A 16083-nucleotide genomic window follows, 5' to 3' on the forward strand; every position below is an offset into this window, starting at 1 on the left:
TAAACCCTTCACTAAACGAACATTTAGCCTCAGAGGCATAGACATGAATACACCCTACATAGACATGAATACACCATACATAGACATAAAAGAATCCTACATAGACATGAATAAACCCCTCACTAAACTAACACATAGCCTCAGAGGCATAGACATGAATACACCCTACATAGACATGAATACACCCTAAATAGACATGAATAAACATTACATAGACATGAATAAATCCTATATAGACATGAATAAACCCTTCACTAAACTAACACATGGCTTCAGAGGCATAGACATGAATACACCCTACATAGACATGAATAAACCATACATAGACATGAATAAACCATACATAGACATGAATAAATCCTACATATACATGAATAAACCATACATAGACATGAATAAACCCTTCATAGACATTAATAAACCATACATAGACATGAATAAACCCTACATAGACATTAATAAATCCTACATAGACATGAATAAACCCTACATAGGCATGAATAAACCCTACACTAAACTAACACATAGCCTCAGAGGCATAGACATGAATAAATCCTACATAGACATGAATTAACATTACATAGACATGAATACGCCCTACATAGACATGAATACACCCTACATAGACATGAATAAATCCAACATAGACATGAATAATTCCTTCACTAAACTAACACATGGCTTCAGAGGCATAGACATGAATACACCCTACATAGACATGAATAAACCATACATAGACATGAATAAACCATACATAGACATGAATAAACCATACATATACATGAATAAACCATACATAGATATGAATAAACCCTACATAGGCATGAATAAACCCTACACTAAACTAACACAGCCTCAGAGGCATAGACATGAATAAATCCTACATAGACATGAATAAACCTTACATAGGCATGAATAAACCCTACATAGACATTTATTTGGGATACAGATGTAGGATCTTAATTTGAGCCAGTTTGCTACAGCAGGAAAATAATCCTGCGGCAACAGGAAATGTGAATTATAATCAAATCAAATTTTATTGGTCACACACACATATTTAGCAGATGTTATTGAGGGTGTAGTGAAATAATTATTATGTGGATTACAACAAATGTACATTTTTGTAAGGGTTGATACATTTTTCATAAGGGTCCGAAATACATTTTTCTTAAGGGTCAAGTCTGACATTTCAAAGTGGAAATTACAAACTTTAGAAGCCTTTTTAAACCTCAAATTCACTAAACATTTTTAAATGTCCTGCATTTCAGGAAAGTTATCCTGCAACAGTGTGATCAAATTAAGATCCTACTCTCAGACTCTAAGGGCATAGAGATAATTGAATGCTGAGTATTTGTGCTCATAGTGTCAGACACTATTTTGAAAGGCAGACAGACTTAATCTGTAGGCTGGCAGACATGGACTTAGCCCAAATGGCACCCTACTCCCCTACATAGTGCACTACTTTTAACCAGAGACCTATGGGCCCTGGCCTGCAGTAGTGCACTATATAGGGAATAGGGAACCAGTTGGGACGCAGGGTAGTACTCCTGTGGGTCCTGGTTGGCAGAGCATGGCATTACCCTACTGGACATTTCACATACCATTAATACTCACCGTTTTGTATTTTAATGTGTTAAGAATGGGATTTCAATGTAATTCCACAGGCTGAGTCCCAAATGGCACCCTATTCCCTATGGGCCCTGGTGAAAAGTAGGGCACTTAATAGGGATAGGTTGCCATTTGGGACACAACGACAGTCCCCCTCTTACCCCTGTCCCATCGGCCTGGGACACATCTGTCCCTTTGCTCCTCTGTCTCTCTGTCCCTTTGCTCCTCTGTCCCTCTGTCTCTGTCCCTCTGCTCCTCTGTCTCTCTGTCCCTCTGCCTGGCTCCATCCCTGCTCTGTGTCCTGACTCTCAGATCCTGTCATTTCCTTCCAGACAGGACTGACTTCTTCTCCACAGTAATGACATGTCCTTCCAGACAGGACTGACTTCTTCTCCATAGTAATGACATGTCCTTCCAGACAGGACTGACTTCTTCTCCATAGTAATGACATGTCCTTCCAGACAGGACTGACTTCTTCTCCACAGTAATGACATGTCCTTCCAGACAGGACTGACTTCTTCTCCACAGTAATGACATGTCCTTCCAGACAGGACTGACTTCTTCTCCACCGTAATGACATGTCCTTCCAGACAGGACTGACTTCTTCTCCACAGTAATGACATGTCCTTCCAGACAGGACTGACTTCTTCTCCACAGTAATGACATGTCCTTCCAGACAGGACTGACTTCTTCTCCACAGTAATGACATGTCCTTCCAGACAGGACTGACTTCTTCTCCACAGTAATGACATGTCCTTCCAGACAGGACTGACTTCTTCTCCACAGTAATGACATGTCCTTCCAGACAGGACTGACTTCTTCTCCACAGTAATGACATGTCCTTCCAGACAGGACTGACTTCTTCTCCACAGTAATGACATGTCCTTCCAGACAGGACTGACTTCTTCTCCACAGTAATGACATGTCCTTCCAGACAGGACTGACTTCTTCTCCACAGTAATGACATGTCCTTCCAGACAGGACTGACTTCTTCTCCACAGTAATGACATGTCCTTCCAGACAGGACTGACTTCTTCTCCACAGTAATGACATGTCCTTCCAGACAGGACTGACTTCTTCTCCACAGTAATGACATGTCCTTCCAGACAGGACTGACTTCTTCTCCACAGTAATGACATGTCCTTCCAGACAGGACTGACTTCTTCTCCATAGTAATGACATGTCCTTCCAGACAGGACTGACTTCTTCTCCATAAAATGACATGTCCTTCCAGACAGGACTGACTTCTTCTCCATAGTAATGACATGTCCTTCCAGACAGGACTGACTTCTTCTCCATAGTAATGACATGTCCTTCCAGACAGGACTGACTTCTTCTCCATAGTAATGACATGTCCTTCCAGACAGGACTGACTTCTTCTCCATAGTAATGACATGTCCTTCCAGACAGGACTGACTTCTTCTCCATAGTAATGACATGTCCTTCCAGACAGGACTGACTTCTTCTCCACCGTAATGACATGTCCTTCCAGACAGGACTGACTTCTTCTCCACCGTAATGACATGTCCTTCCAGACAGGACTGACTTCTTCTCCACCGTAATGACATGTCCTTCCAGACAGGACTGACTTCTTCTCCACAGTAATGACATGTCCTTCCAGACAGGACTGACTTCTTCTCCACAGTAATGACATGTCCTTCCAGACAGGACTGACTTCTTCTCCACAGTAATGACATGTCCTTCCAGACAGGACTGACTTCTTCTCCACAGTAATGACATGTCCTTCCAGACAGGACTGACTTCTTCTCCACAGTAATGACATGTCCTTCCAGACAGGACTGACTTCTTCTCCACAGTAATGACATGTCCTTCCAGACAGGACTGACTTCTTCTCCACAGTAATGACATGTCCTTCCAGACAGGACTGACTTCTTCTCCACAGTAATGACATGTCCTTCCAGACAGGACTGACTTCTTCTCCACAGTAATGACATGTCCTTCCAGACAGGACTGACTTCTTCTCCACAGTAATGACATGTCCTTCCAGACAGGACTGACTTCTTCTCCATAAAATGACATGTCCTTCCAGACAGGACTGACTTCTTCTCCATAGTAATGACATGTCCTTCCAGACAGGACTGACTTCTTCTCCATAGTAATGACATGTCCTTCCAGACAGGACTGACTTCTTCTCCATAGTAATGACATGTCCTTCCAGACAGGACTGACTTCTTCTCCATAGTAATGACATGTCCTTCCAGACAGGACTGACTTCTTCTCCATAGTAATGACATGTCCTTCCAGACAGGACTGACTTCTTCTCCATAGTAATGACATGTCCTTCCAGACAGGACTGACTTCTTCTCCATAGTAATGACATGTCCTTCCAGACAGGACTGACTTCTTCTCCATAGTAATGACATGTCCTTCCAGACAGGACTGACTTCTTCTCCATAGTAATGACATGTCCTTCCAGACAGGACTGACTTCTTCTCCATAGTAATGACATGTCCTTCCAGACAGGACTGACTTCTTCTCCATAGTAATGACATGTCCTTCCAGACAGGACTGACTTCTTCTCCATAGTAATGACATGTCCTTCCAGACAGGACTGACTTCTTCTCCATAGTAATGACATGTCCTTCCAGACAGGACTGACTTCTTCTCCATAGTAATGACATGTCCTTCCAGACAGGACTGACTTCTTCTCCATAGTAATGACATGTTTTCTTTTTCCTCCTTCTTCAGGGGAAATGGTAATCGCCCCTCCCACATCGGCTCAGCTGAGATACGGTAAGAGAGGAAGAAAACAAAGAGTGAGATGTCTTTGAAAAGAGAGAGAGATGTCTTTGAAAAGAGAGAGAGATGTCTTTGAAAAGAGTGAGATGTCTTTGAAAAGAGAGAGAGATGTCTTTGAAAAGAGAGAGAGATGTCTTTGAAAAGAGAGAGAGATGTCTTTGAAAAGAGTGAGATGTCTTTGAAAAGAGAGAGAGATGTCTTTGAAAAGAGTGAGATGTCTTTGAAAAGAGAGATACATATATGAAACAGTGGAGAACGCTGGAGGATTCATATATGAAACAGTGGAGAACGCTGGAGGATTCATATATGAAACAGTGGAGAACGCTGGAGGATTCATATATGAAACAGTGGAGAACGCTGGAGGATTCATATATGAAACAGTGGAGAACGCTGGAGGATTCATATATGAAACAGTGGAGAACGCTGGAGGATTCATATATGAAACAGTGGAGAACGCTGGAGGATTCATATATGAAACAGTGGAGAACGCTGGAGGATTCATATATGAAACAGTGGAGAACGCTGGAGGATTCATATATGAAACAGTGGAGAACGCTGGAGGATTCATATATGAAACAGTGGAGAACGCTGGAGGATTCATATATGAAACAGTGGAGAACGCTGGAGGATTCATATATGAAACAGTGGAGAACGCTGGAGGATTCATATATGAAACAGTGGAGAACGCTGGAGGATTCATATATGAAACAGTGGAGAACGCTGGAGGATTCATATATGAAACAGTGGGGGAACGCTGGAGGATTCATATATGAAACAGTGGAGAACGCTGGAGGATTCATATATGAAACAGTGGAGAACGCTGGAGGATTCATATATGAAACAGTGGAGAACGCTGGAGGATTCATATATGAAACAGTGGGGAACGCTGGAGGATTCATATATGAAACAGTGGAGAACGCTGGAGGATTCATATATGAAACAGTGGAGAACGCTGGAGGATTCATATATGAAACAGTGGAGAACGCTGGAGGATTCATATATGAAACAGTGGAGAACGCTGGAGGATTCATATATGAAACAGTGGAGAACGCTGGAGGATTCATATATGAAACAGTAGAGAACGCTGGAGGATTCATATATGAAACAGTGGAGAACGCTGGAGGATTCATATATGAAACAGTGGAGAACGCTGGAGGATTCATATATGAAACAGTAGAGAACGCTGGAGGATTCATATATGAAACAGTGGAGAACGCTGGAGGATTCATATATGAAACAGTGGAGTCTCATCACTTTTTGCCAGATTTGTTTCCTCCCTGTCACTGGGCTCTCAGACACATTCCCAGCCCACATATTCTACCAGGGCTGAACTGATGACTATCATGCAGTATACCCGGGTTGATGACTAGAGTGGAAAAGAATTCCACATTGATGGCCAATAGGGTTAGAATGAGTTCATTCAGGTTCAAGACAGATTCCTTTGCTTTGATTAGTTGAATCAGAAGGCCAATGTTTTGCAACACCTCCCTATTTTGGTCTCGTACCAGAGAACATTTGGCCAGAAGTAGAACTGACTACAGTGGGCTGTGTTATGTAGAATTCACTTTTCTCCCCGTTTGTAACTGCCAATGTTCATCCAGGTTCACTGTGTCTCATCACTTCTTCAAGTTTCCAGTACATGTGTGGGATGTTAAATGGTATGTTGTGTGTGTTCTTCCTTTGCAGTTCTTCTACACAACGCCATTCCTTTTGTAGGATTTGGTTTTCTGGACAATGCCATCATGATTGTAGCTGTAAGTTACACCACTTTATCAAATGAATATCATGTTTAGATCTGTGTCGCTGTGGTAGCCCTCTATCCATACTAGTATTACAGTAATGCTAGATATATTATACAGTAATATGCTGTAGCCCTCTATCCATACTAGTATTACAGTAATGCTAGATATATTATACAGTAATATGCTGTAGCCCTCTATCCATACTAGTATTACAGTAATGCTAGATATATTATACAGTAATATGCTGTAGCCCTCTATCCATACTAGTATTACAGTAATGCTAGATATATTATACAGTAATATGCTGTAGCCCTCTATCCATACTAGTATTACAGTAATGCTAGATATATTATACAGTAATATGTGGTAGAGCTCTATCCATACTAGTATTACAGTAATGCTAGATAGATTCTACAGTAATATGTGGTAGATCTCTATCCATACTAGTATTACAGTAATATTAGATAGATTCTACAGTAATATGTGGTAGAGATCTGTTTCATTAAGATTGAAGTGAGAATCTGGTATCTGTCATTTACTGTAACTAGAGAGTTTGTCAATTCTATTTTATCTTTTCAAAATGTTGACATTCATTTTTTGCCACTTAGCAGACTCTTTTATCCATATCTAACTCATTTAACCTCATTCAAATACTTTCATTCTGAGGGACACAAATAACTCATTGAAGTTGAATACAAAAGCTTAGCTTTCAGCGGTGGTTTTTCATTACAGCATGAAACACATACTATATAAACATATATCAGGTGTTTGGTTTTCCCACATGGCCTTAACAAATAACAACAGAGTATTGATGATGGTGTCTGTGTGTTTCGGTTTTTAGGGCACGCAGATTGAGTTGTCCATAGGTGTGATCCTTGGGATTTCAACCATGGCAGGTATGTCGAAACCAGAAATAATCTGTGAGTCCCTAATGGGACCATGTTCCCTATGTAGTTCACTATATGGGGAATAGGGTGCCATTTGGGATGCAGACTATATACTTTGTAATGTTTTTTGTATATTTATAGTGCCTAGTGAAAGTCTACACGCCCCTTGCACAGTTTTAAGATGACATTTCAAAAGGGATTACATTTCAAAAGGGATTACATTTCAAAAGGGATTACATTTCAAAAGGGATTACATTTCAAAAGGGATTACATTTCAAAAGGGATTACATTTCAAAAGGGATTACATTTAAAAAAGGGATTACATTTAAAAAAGGGATTACATTTGATTTTTTCCCCTACAGGTCTACACAACCTACTCCATATTTTCTAAGTGAAAAAAGTTGCGGAAAATGTTCAAAATTAGTTAAATAAAAAAATGACCTGAAGACGTCTTGATTGCGTATGTCTTCACCCCCCAGAGTTAATACTTGGTGGAAGCACCTTTGGCAGCCATTACAGCGGTGAATCATTTTTTATAATATTCTACTAACTCTTAGCGCAACATACAGAGCATTCGGAAAATATTCAGACCCCTTGACTTTTTCCACATTTTGTTACGTTACACCCTTATTCTAAAACAGTACTCCATAATGACAAAGCAAAAACATGTTTTTATAAATTTGAGCAAATCTATAGAAAATAAAAAAGTGAAATATCACATTTACTTAAGTATTCAGACCCTTTACATAGTACTTTGTTGAAGCACCTTTGACAGCGATTACAGCCTCGAGTCTTCTTGGGTATGACGCTACAAGCTTGGCACAGCTGTATTTGGGGAGTTTCTCCAATTCTTCTCTGCAGATCCTCTCAAGTTCTGTCAGGTTGGATGGGGAGAGTCACTGCACAGCTACATTCAGGTCTCTCCAGAGATGTTCGATCAGGTTCAAGTCCGGGCTCTGGCTGGGCCACTCAAGGACATTCAGAGACTTGTCCCGAAGCCACTCCTGCGTTGTCTTGGCTGTGTGCTTAAGGTTGTTGTCCTGTTGGAAGATGAACCGTCACCCCCAGTCTGAGGTCCTGAGTGCTCTGGAGCAGGTTTTCATCAAGGATCTCGCTGTACTTTGCTCCGTTCATCTTTCCCTTGATTGTGACTAGTCTCTCAGTCCTTGCCGCTGAAAAACATCACCACAGCATGATGCTGCCACCAGCATGCTTCACCGTAGGGATGGTGCCAGGTTTCCTCCAGACGTGACGCTTGGCATTCAGGCCAAAGAGTTGAATCTTGGTTTCATTAGACCAGAGAATCTTGTTTCTCATGGTCTGAGAGTCTTTGGTGTCTTTTGGCAAACTCCAAGCAGGCTGTTGTGCATTTTACTGAGGAGTGGCTTCCGTCTGGCCACTCTACCATAAAGTCCTGATTAGTGGAGTGCTGCAGAGATGGTTGTCCTTCTCGAAGATTGTCCCATCTCCACAGAGGAACACTGGAGCTCTGTCAGAGTGACCATCGGGATTGCTCAGTTTGGCCGGGCGGTCAGCTCTAGGAAGAGTCTAGGTGGTTCCAAACTTCTTCCATTTAAGAATGATGGAGGCCGCTGTGTTCTTGGGGATCTTCAATGCTACAGAAATGTTTTGGTACCCTTCCCCAGAACTGTGCCTCAACACAATTCTGTCTCGGAGCTCTACGGACAATTCCTTCGACCTCATGGCTTGGTTTTTGCTCTGACATGCACTGTCAACTGTAGGACCTTTATTTAGACAGGTGTGTGCCTTTACCAATCATGTCCAATCAATTGAATTTACCACAGGTGGACTCCAATCAAGTTGTAGAAACATCTCAAGGATGATCAATGGAAACAGGATGCACCTGAGCTCAATTTAAAGTCTCATAGCAAAGGGTCTGAATACTTATGTAAATAAGGTATTTCAGCTTTTTATTTTGAATAAATTTGCTTTGTCATTATGGGGTATTGTGTGTAAATTGATGAGTAAAAAAATGTAATTTAATCCATTTTAGAATAAGGCTGTAACGTAACAAAATGTGGAAAAAGTCAAGGGGTCTGAATACTTTCCGAATACACTGTATGTCCATTGTTTTTGTAAAAATTGCTCAAGCTCAGTAAATTTGGTTGGCAATCATTGATGGACAGCATTATTCTAACCGTGTCTCTGATTTTCAAGCAAATTTTAGTCAGGACTGAGACTGGACCACTCAGGAACAATCAACACCTATTGGAAAGCAACTCTGGTGTGTCTTTGGCATTAAAATGTCTGTTATTGTCATGCAAAAAAACTTAAACTAACTTTTTTCTCTTTTTATATTTATTTTGCTCCTGACAAACTCCCCAGTCCCTGCTGGTGAGAAGCATACCCATAACATGATGCTGCCACCACATTACTTGAAAATACAGAGAATTTCACTCTGTGTTGTACTGCATTGGATTTGACCCAAACCTGTAGTTTTAAATTTTGTCCAAAAAGTTTACATCTTTGCCATGTTGTCTTGTAGTATTACTTAACAGCCTTGTTGTAATCAGAATGGATGATCTGGAGTGGATTATTTAACACAGGCATCCTTCTTTTCACTTTGTCCTTACAGGCCAGTAATGTTGTTTGCCATGTTGTTGATTCCTTTTTGTATTGTCAAATATTGTGGTGGCAGAATCCTGTTATGGGTATTCTTGTCACCGGCAGGGACTGGGGAGTTTGTCAGGATCAAAATAAATATGAAAGGGACAAAGCCCAGGAAAAAAGTTCGAGGAAAACCTGCCTCAATCTTCTGAAAACCTAAACCCCCCCTATTGAGCCTCGCTATTGCTATCCAACTGCTGCTCTAATTATTTCATACTTTTATTTCATACTTTTTAAATGTTTAATTTTCTTAAAACTGCACTGTTGTTAGGGCCTGTAAGTCAACATTTCACTGTAAGGTCTACACCTGTTGTATTCGGAGTGTGTGACAAATAACATTTGATTTGATTTGCACACATTAAATTGACTCGTAAAGCAATTATTGTGTTTCTTTGGCATAAAAAAAACACCAGAATGTCTTTCCAAGAGGTGTTGAGTGTTCCTGAATAGTCCAGTCTCAGTCTTGACTTAAATCTGATTAAAAATCTGGTTTGAATATTGCTGTCCGTCATTGATTCCCACCAAATTTACTGAGCTTGAAACAATTTTGACAAACACAATGGATATATGTTGCCCTAAGAGTTGTACAAGGTTGGTAGAATCTTATTCACATTGATTCACAGCTGTAATGGCTGCCACAAGTGATTCCACCCAGTATTCATGTCTTCATACTCTGGTGTGTGAAGACATATGCAATCAATTATCCTCATTTACAATTTCTTAGTAAATCCATTTTTATTAGTAAATCCATTTTTATTTTTAATTATTTCTCTATGAAAATGTGGAATCGGTTGTGTAGATCAATAGGGTTAAAAATCTGATTTTATCTCTTTAGATGTAATTTTAAAGCAGGAAATGTGAAGACTGTGCAAGGGGTTGTGTAGACTTTCACTAGTGACTATCTCAATACATGAAATGTCCATCTGAATGTAACTTGGCAATAGCCAATTTAATCCTACACTCAATTTCTAATTAAAGCCTTGGGTTGCCTCCAAAATGGCACCCTATCCCCTATGTAGTGCACTACTTATGACCCACAGGAGGTTGGTGGCACCTTAATTGGGGAGGACGGGGCTCGTGGTAATGACTGGTGCGGAATGAGTGGAAAGGTATCAAATACATGAAACACATGGTTTGCTGCCATTCCATTTACTCCATTCCAGACATTATTGCCGTTCTCCCCTCAGCAGACTCCACTGTAATATGACCATAGGGCTGTGGTCAGTAATCCACCATATATAAATTAACTCTGGCCCTAGGAGGTCCGGAGCCTGCTGCACACATCTGATGTCCCAGGTCTAACTCAGTCCCTGATTACAGGGGAACAATGACTGGTGACCCAGGTCTAAATCAGTCCCTGATTACAGGGGAACAATGACTGGTGTCCCAGGTCTAAATCAGGCCCTGATTAGAGGGCAACAATGAAAACATGCAGTGGAACTGACTTGGAGGACCAGAGTTGAGTTTGAGGGATATAGGGAATAGGGAGCCATTTGAGACACGCATTCTCTGTTTGTCCCCTGGTCTGGCTAACTGCCAGAACCTGAAGAGAGGGACAGATAGCGGATGATGAGTTGTCCCCTGGTCTGGCTAACTGTCAGAACCTGAAGAGAGGGACAGATAGCGGATGATGAGTTGTCTCCTGGTCTGGCTAACTGCCAGAACCTGAAGAGAGGGACAGATAGCGGATGATGATTATTCATGTGTATGGTAATATTCCTCTTCAGTCATCTGAATGACTAAAGCAATATCCTAGCCATTCACTTTAGGACAAGAGGTGATCATTTGCATTTTAACAGAAAGATTCAGCCTTCTTGAAACCAAATGACAGAGAGACAGTGCATCCCAAATGGCACCCTGTTCCCTATACAGTGCACTGCTTTTGACCAGGGCCCATAGGGTAGTGTACTATATAGGGAATTGGGTACCATTTGGGACTCATCCATAGCCTAGCTAGCTACCGTACCATAATACATCAGAGACTAATGAGACTTTAACAGAGGAGAACATATCAGAGATAAATTAGACTTTAACAGAGGAGAACATATCAGAGATAAATGAGACTTTAACAGAGGAGAACATATCAGAGATAACTGCGCCTGTAACAGAGGAGAACATATCAGAGATAAATGAGACATTAACAGAGGAGAACATATCAGAGATAACTGCGCCTGTAACAGAGGAGAACATATCAGAGATAAATGAGACATTAACAGAGGAGAACATATCAGAGATAACTGAGACTTTAACAGAGGAGAACATATCAGAGATAAATGAGACATTAACAGAGGAGAACATATCAGAGATAAATGAGACTTTAACAGAGGAGAAGATATCAGAGATAACTGAGACTTTAACAGAGGAGAACATATCAGAGATAACTGAGACTTTAACAGAGGAGAACATATCAGAGATAAATGAGACTTTAACAGAGGAGAAGATATCAGAGATAAATGAGGCTTTAACAGAGGAGAACATCAGATTGTCAGATAGAGGATGGGGATAATTCACTCTCCATACAGAATATAATGACAACATTATTTTATTCTGTGTCCCTCTCCCTTCCCTTTCTCTGGTCTTAGGGAGAGGGGAGGAGAGGGGAGAGAAGGAGAGGAGAGGAGGGGAGGTGGAGGTAAGGGAGATGGAAGAGGGAGGTGGAGTGGAGGTAAGGGGAGATGGGAGAGGAAGGTAAGGATAGAAGGAGAGAGAGGAGGGGGAGGTGGAGGTGGAGGTAAGGGGAGATGGGAGGAGAAAGGAAGAGAGGAGAGGAGAGGAGAGGAGGGGGAGGTGGAGGTAAGGGGAGAGGGGAGGAGAGGAGGGGGGAGGTGGAGGTAAGGGGAGATGGGAGGAGAAGAGAGGAGAGGAGGGGGGAGAGGAAGAGATGGGAGAGTGGTAGAACCACCAACTGTTATTGAAATAGATATCAGCACCACATAAACTGTTATTGAACCAGATATCAGCACCACATAAACTGTTATTGAACCAGATATCAGCACCACATAAACTGTTATTGAACCAGATATCAGCACCACATAAACTGTTATTGAACCAGATATCAGCACCATATAAACTGTTATTGAACCAGATATCAGCACCACATAAACTGTTATTGAACCAGATATCAGCACCACATAAACTGTTATTGAACCAGATATCAGCACCATATAAATTGTTATTGAACCAGATATCAGCACCACATAAACTGTTATTGAACCAGATATCAGCACCACATAAACTGTTATTGAACCAGATATCAGCACCACATAAACTGTTATTGAACCAGATATCAGCACCATATAAACTGTTATTGAACCAGATATCAGCACCACATAAACTGTTATTGAACCAGATATCAGCACCACATAAACTGTTATTGAACCAGATATCAGCACCATATAAACTGTTATTGAACCAGATATCAGCACCACATAAACTGTTATTGAACCAGATATCAGCACCATATAAACTGTTATTGAACCAGATATCAGCACCACATAAACTGTTATTGAACCAGATATCAGCACCATATAAACTGTTATTGAACCAGATATCAGCACCACATAAACTGTTATTGAACCAGATATCAGCACCATATAAACTGTTATTGAACCAGATATCAGCACCACATAAACTGTTATTGAACCAGATATCAGCACCATATAAACTGTTATTGAACCAGATATCAGCACCACATAAACTGTTATTGAACCAGATATCAGCACCATATAAACTGTTATTGAACCAGATATCAGCACCACATAAACTGTTATTGAACCAGATATCAGCACCACATAAACTGTTATTGAACCAGATATCAGCACCATATAAACTGTTATTGAACCAGATATCAGCACCACATAAACTGTTATTGAACCAGATATCAGCACCACATAAACTGTTATTGAACCAGATATCAGCACCACATAAACTGTTATTGAACCAGATATCAGCACCACATAAACTGTTATTGAACCAGATATTAGCACCATATAAACTGTTTGCTGCAGAACCTGTAATATGGGCTGATATGAAGTCCATGAGACTAGCTGAGGGACACACACACACACACACACACACACACACACACACACACACACACACACACACACACACACACACACACACACACACACACACACACACACACACACACACACACACACACACACACACACACACACACACACACAGCTCTGTCAGCGGATTTCTTCAATCTCTTCCCATTTGTGAGCCCTGATGGAATTTGGGATGGGTACCAGCAGCAAACGAAGCTATTGACTCTGTGGAAACTGGAAACGACTGTCAGTCTATTGAATCCTGGGGTAGTTGAGGACTGCAGCATCACCTATGGCTGGTCTATGTTATGGGATAATAACATATTGAATCCTGGGGTAGTTGAGGACTGCAGCATCACCTATGGCTGGTCTATGTTATGGGATAATAACATATTGAATCCTGGGGTAGTTGAGGACTGCAGCATCACCTATGGCTGGTCTATGTTATGGGATAAGAACATATTGAATCCTGGGGTAGTTGAGGACTGCAGCATCACCTATGGCTGGTCTATGTTATGGGATAATAACATATTGAATCCTGGGGTAGTTGAGGACTGCAGCATCACCTATGGCTGGTCTATGTTATGGGATAATAACATATTGAATCCTGGGGTAGCTGAGGACTGCAGCATCACCTATGGCTGGTCTATGTTATGGGATAATAACATATTGAATCCTGGGGTAGTTGAGGACTGCAGCATCACCTATGGCTGGTCTATGTTATGGGATAACTACATATTGAATCCTGGGGTAGTTGAGGACTGCAGCATCACCTATGGATGGCCTATGTTATGGGATAATAACATATTGAATCCTGGGGTAGTTGAGGACTGCAGCATCACCTATGGCTGGTCTATGTTATGGGATAATAACATATTGAATCCTGGGGTAGTTGAGGACTGCAGCATCCCCTATGGCTGGTCTATGTTATGGGATAATAACATATTGAATCCTGGGGTAGTTGAGGACTGCAGCATCACCTATGGCTGGTCTATGTTATGGGATAACTACATATTGAATCCTGGGGTAGTTGAGGACTGCAGCATCACCTATGGCTGGTCTATGTTATGGGATAATAACATATTGAATCCTGGGGTAGTTGAGGACTGCAGCATCACCTATGGCTGGTCTATGTTATGGGATAACTACATATTGAATCCTGGGGTAGTTGAGGACTGCAGCATCACCTATGGCTGGCCTATGTTATGGGATAATAACATACTGAATCCTGGGGTAGTTGAGGACTGCAGCATCACCTATGGCTGGTCTATGTTATGGGATAATAACATATTGAATCCTGGGGTAGTTGAGGACTGCAGCATCACCTATGGCTGGTCTATGTTATGGGATAATAACATATTGAATCCTGGGGTAGTTGAGGACTGCAGCATCACCTATGGCTGGTCTATGTTATGGGATAATAACATATTGAATCCTGGGGTAGTTGAGGACTGCAGCATCACCTATGGCTGGCCTATGTTATGGGATAATAACATATTGAATCCTGGGGTAGTTGAGGACTGCAGCATCACCTATGGCTGGTCTATGTTATGGGATAATAACATATTGAATCCTGGGGTAGTTGAGGACTGCAGCATCACCTATGGCTGGCCTATGTTATGGGATAATAACATATTGAATCCTGGGGTAGTTGAGGACTGCAGCATCACCTATGGCTGGTCTATGTTATGGGATAATAACATACTGAATCCTGGGGTAGTTGAGGACTGCAGCATCACCTATGGCTGGTCTATGTTATGGGATAATAACATATTGAATCCTGGGGTAGTTGAGGACTGCAGCATCACCTATGGCTGGTCTATGTTATGGGATAATAACATATTGAATCCTGGGGTAGTTGAGGACTGCAGCATCACCTATGGCTGGTCTATGTTATGGGATAATAACATATTGAATCCTGGGGTAGTTGAGGACTGCAGCATCACCTATGGCTGGTCTATGTTATGGGATAATAACATATTGAATCCTGGGGTAGCTGAGGACTGCAGCATCACCTATGGATGGCCTATGTTATGGGATAACTACATATTGAATCCTGGGGTAGTTGAGGACTGCAGCATCACCTATGGCTGGCCTATGTTATGGGATAATAACATATTGAATCCTGGGGTAGTTGAGGACTGCAGCATCACCTATGGCTGGCCTATGTTATGGGATAATAACATATTGAATCCTGGGGTAGTTGAGGACTGCAGCATCACCTATGGCTGGTCTATGTTATGGGATAATAACATATTGAATCCTGGGGTAGTTGAGGACTGCAGCATCACCTATGGCTGGTCTATGTTATGGGATAACTACATATTGAATCCTGGGGTAGCTGAGGACTGCAGCATCACCTATGGCTGGTCTATGTTATGGGATAATAACATATTGAATCCT

The 16083-nt window shown here is 41.4% G+C and overlaps 1 protein-coding gene across 1 annotated transcript in view; it reads left to right on the forward strand.

Annotated features, from left to right (window-relative positions):
* LOC123743219 (transmembrane protein 65) overlaps positions 1–16083 on the forward strand; it is a 105211-nt gene that overhangs the window by 49315 nt on the left and 39813 nt on the right. The window contains exons 3-5 of the mRNA XM_045719320.1: positions 4318–4362; positions 6055–6122; positions 6952–7006. Of these exons, the coding sequence (XP_045575276.1) occupies positions 4318–4362; positions 6055–6122; positions 6952–7006 (168 nt within the window). The remainder of the gene's footprint in view (positions 1–4317; positions 4363–6054; positions 6123–6951; positions 7007–16083) is intronic.

The sequence above is a fragment of the Salmo salar genome, chromosome ssa05 (assembly GCF_905237065.1).
Source record: "Salmo salar chromosome ssa05, Ssal_v3.1, whole genome shotgun sequence".
NCBI lineage: Eukaryota > Metazoa > Chordata > Actinopteri > Salmoniformes > Salmonidae > Salmo > Salmo salar.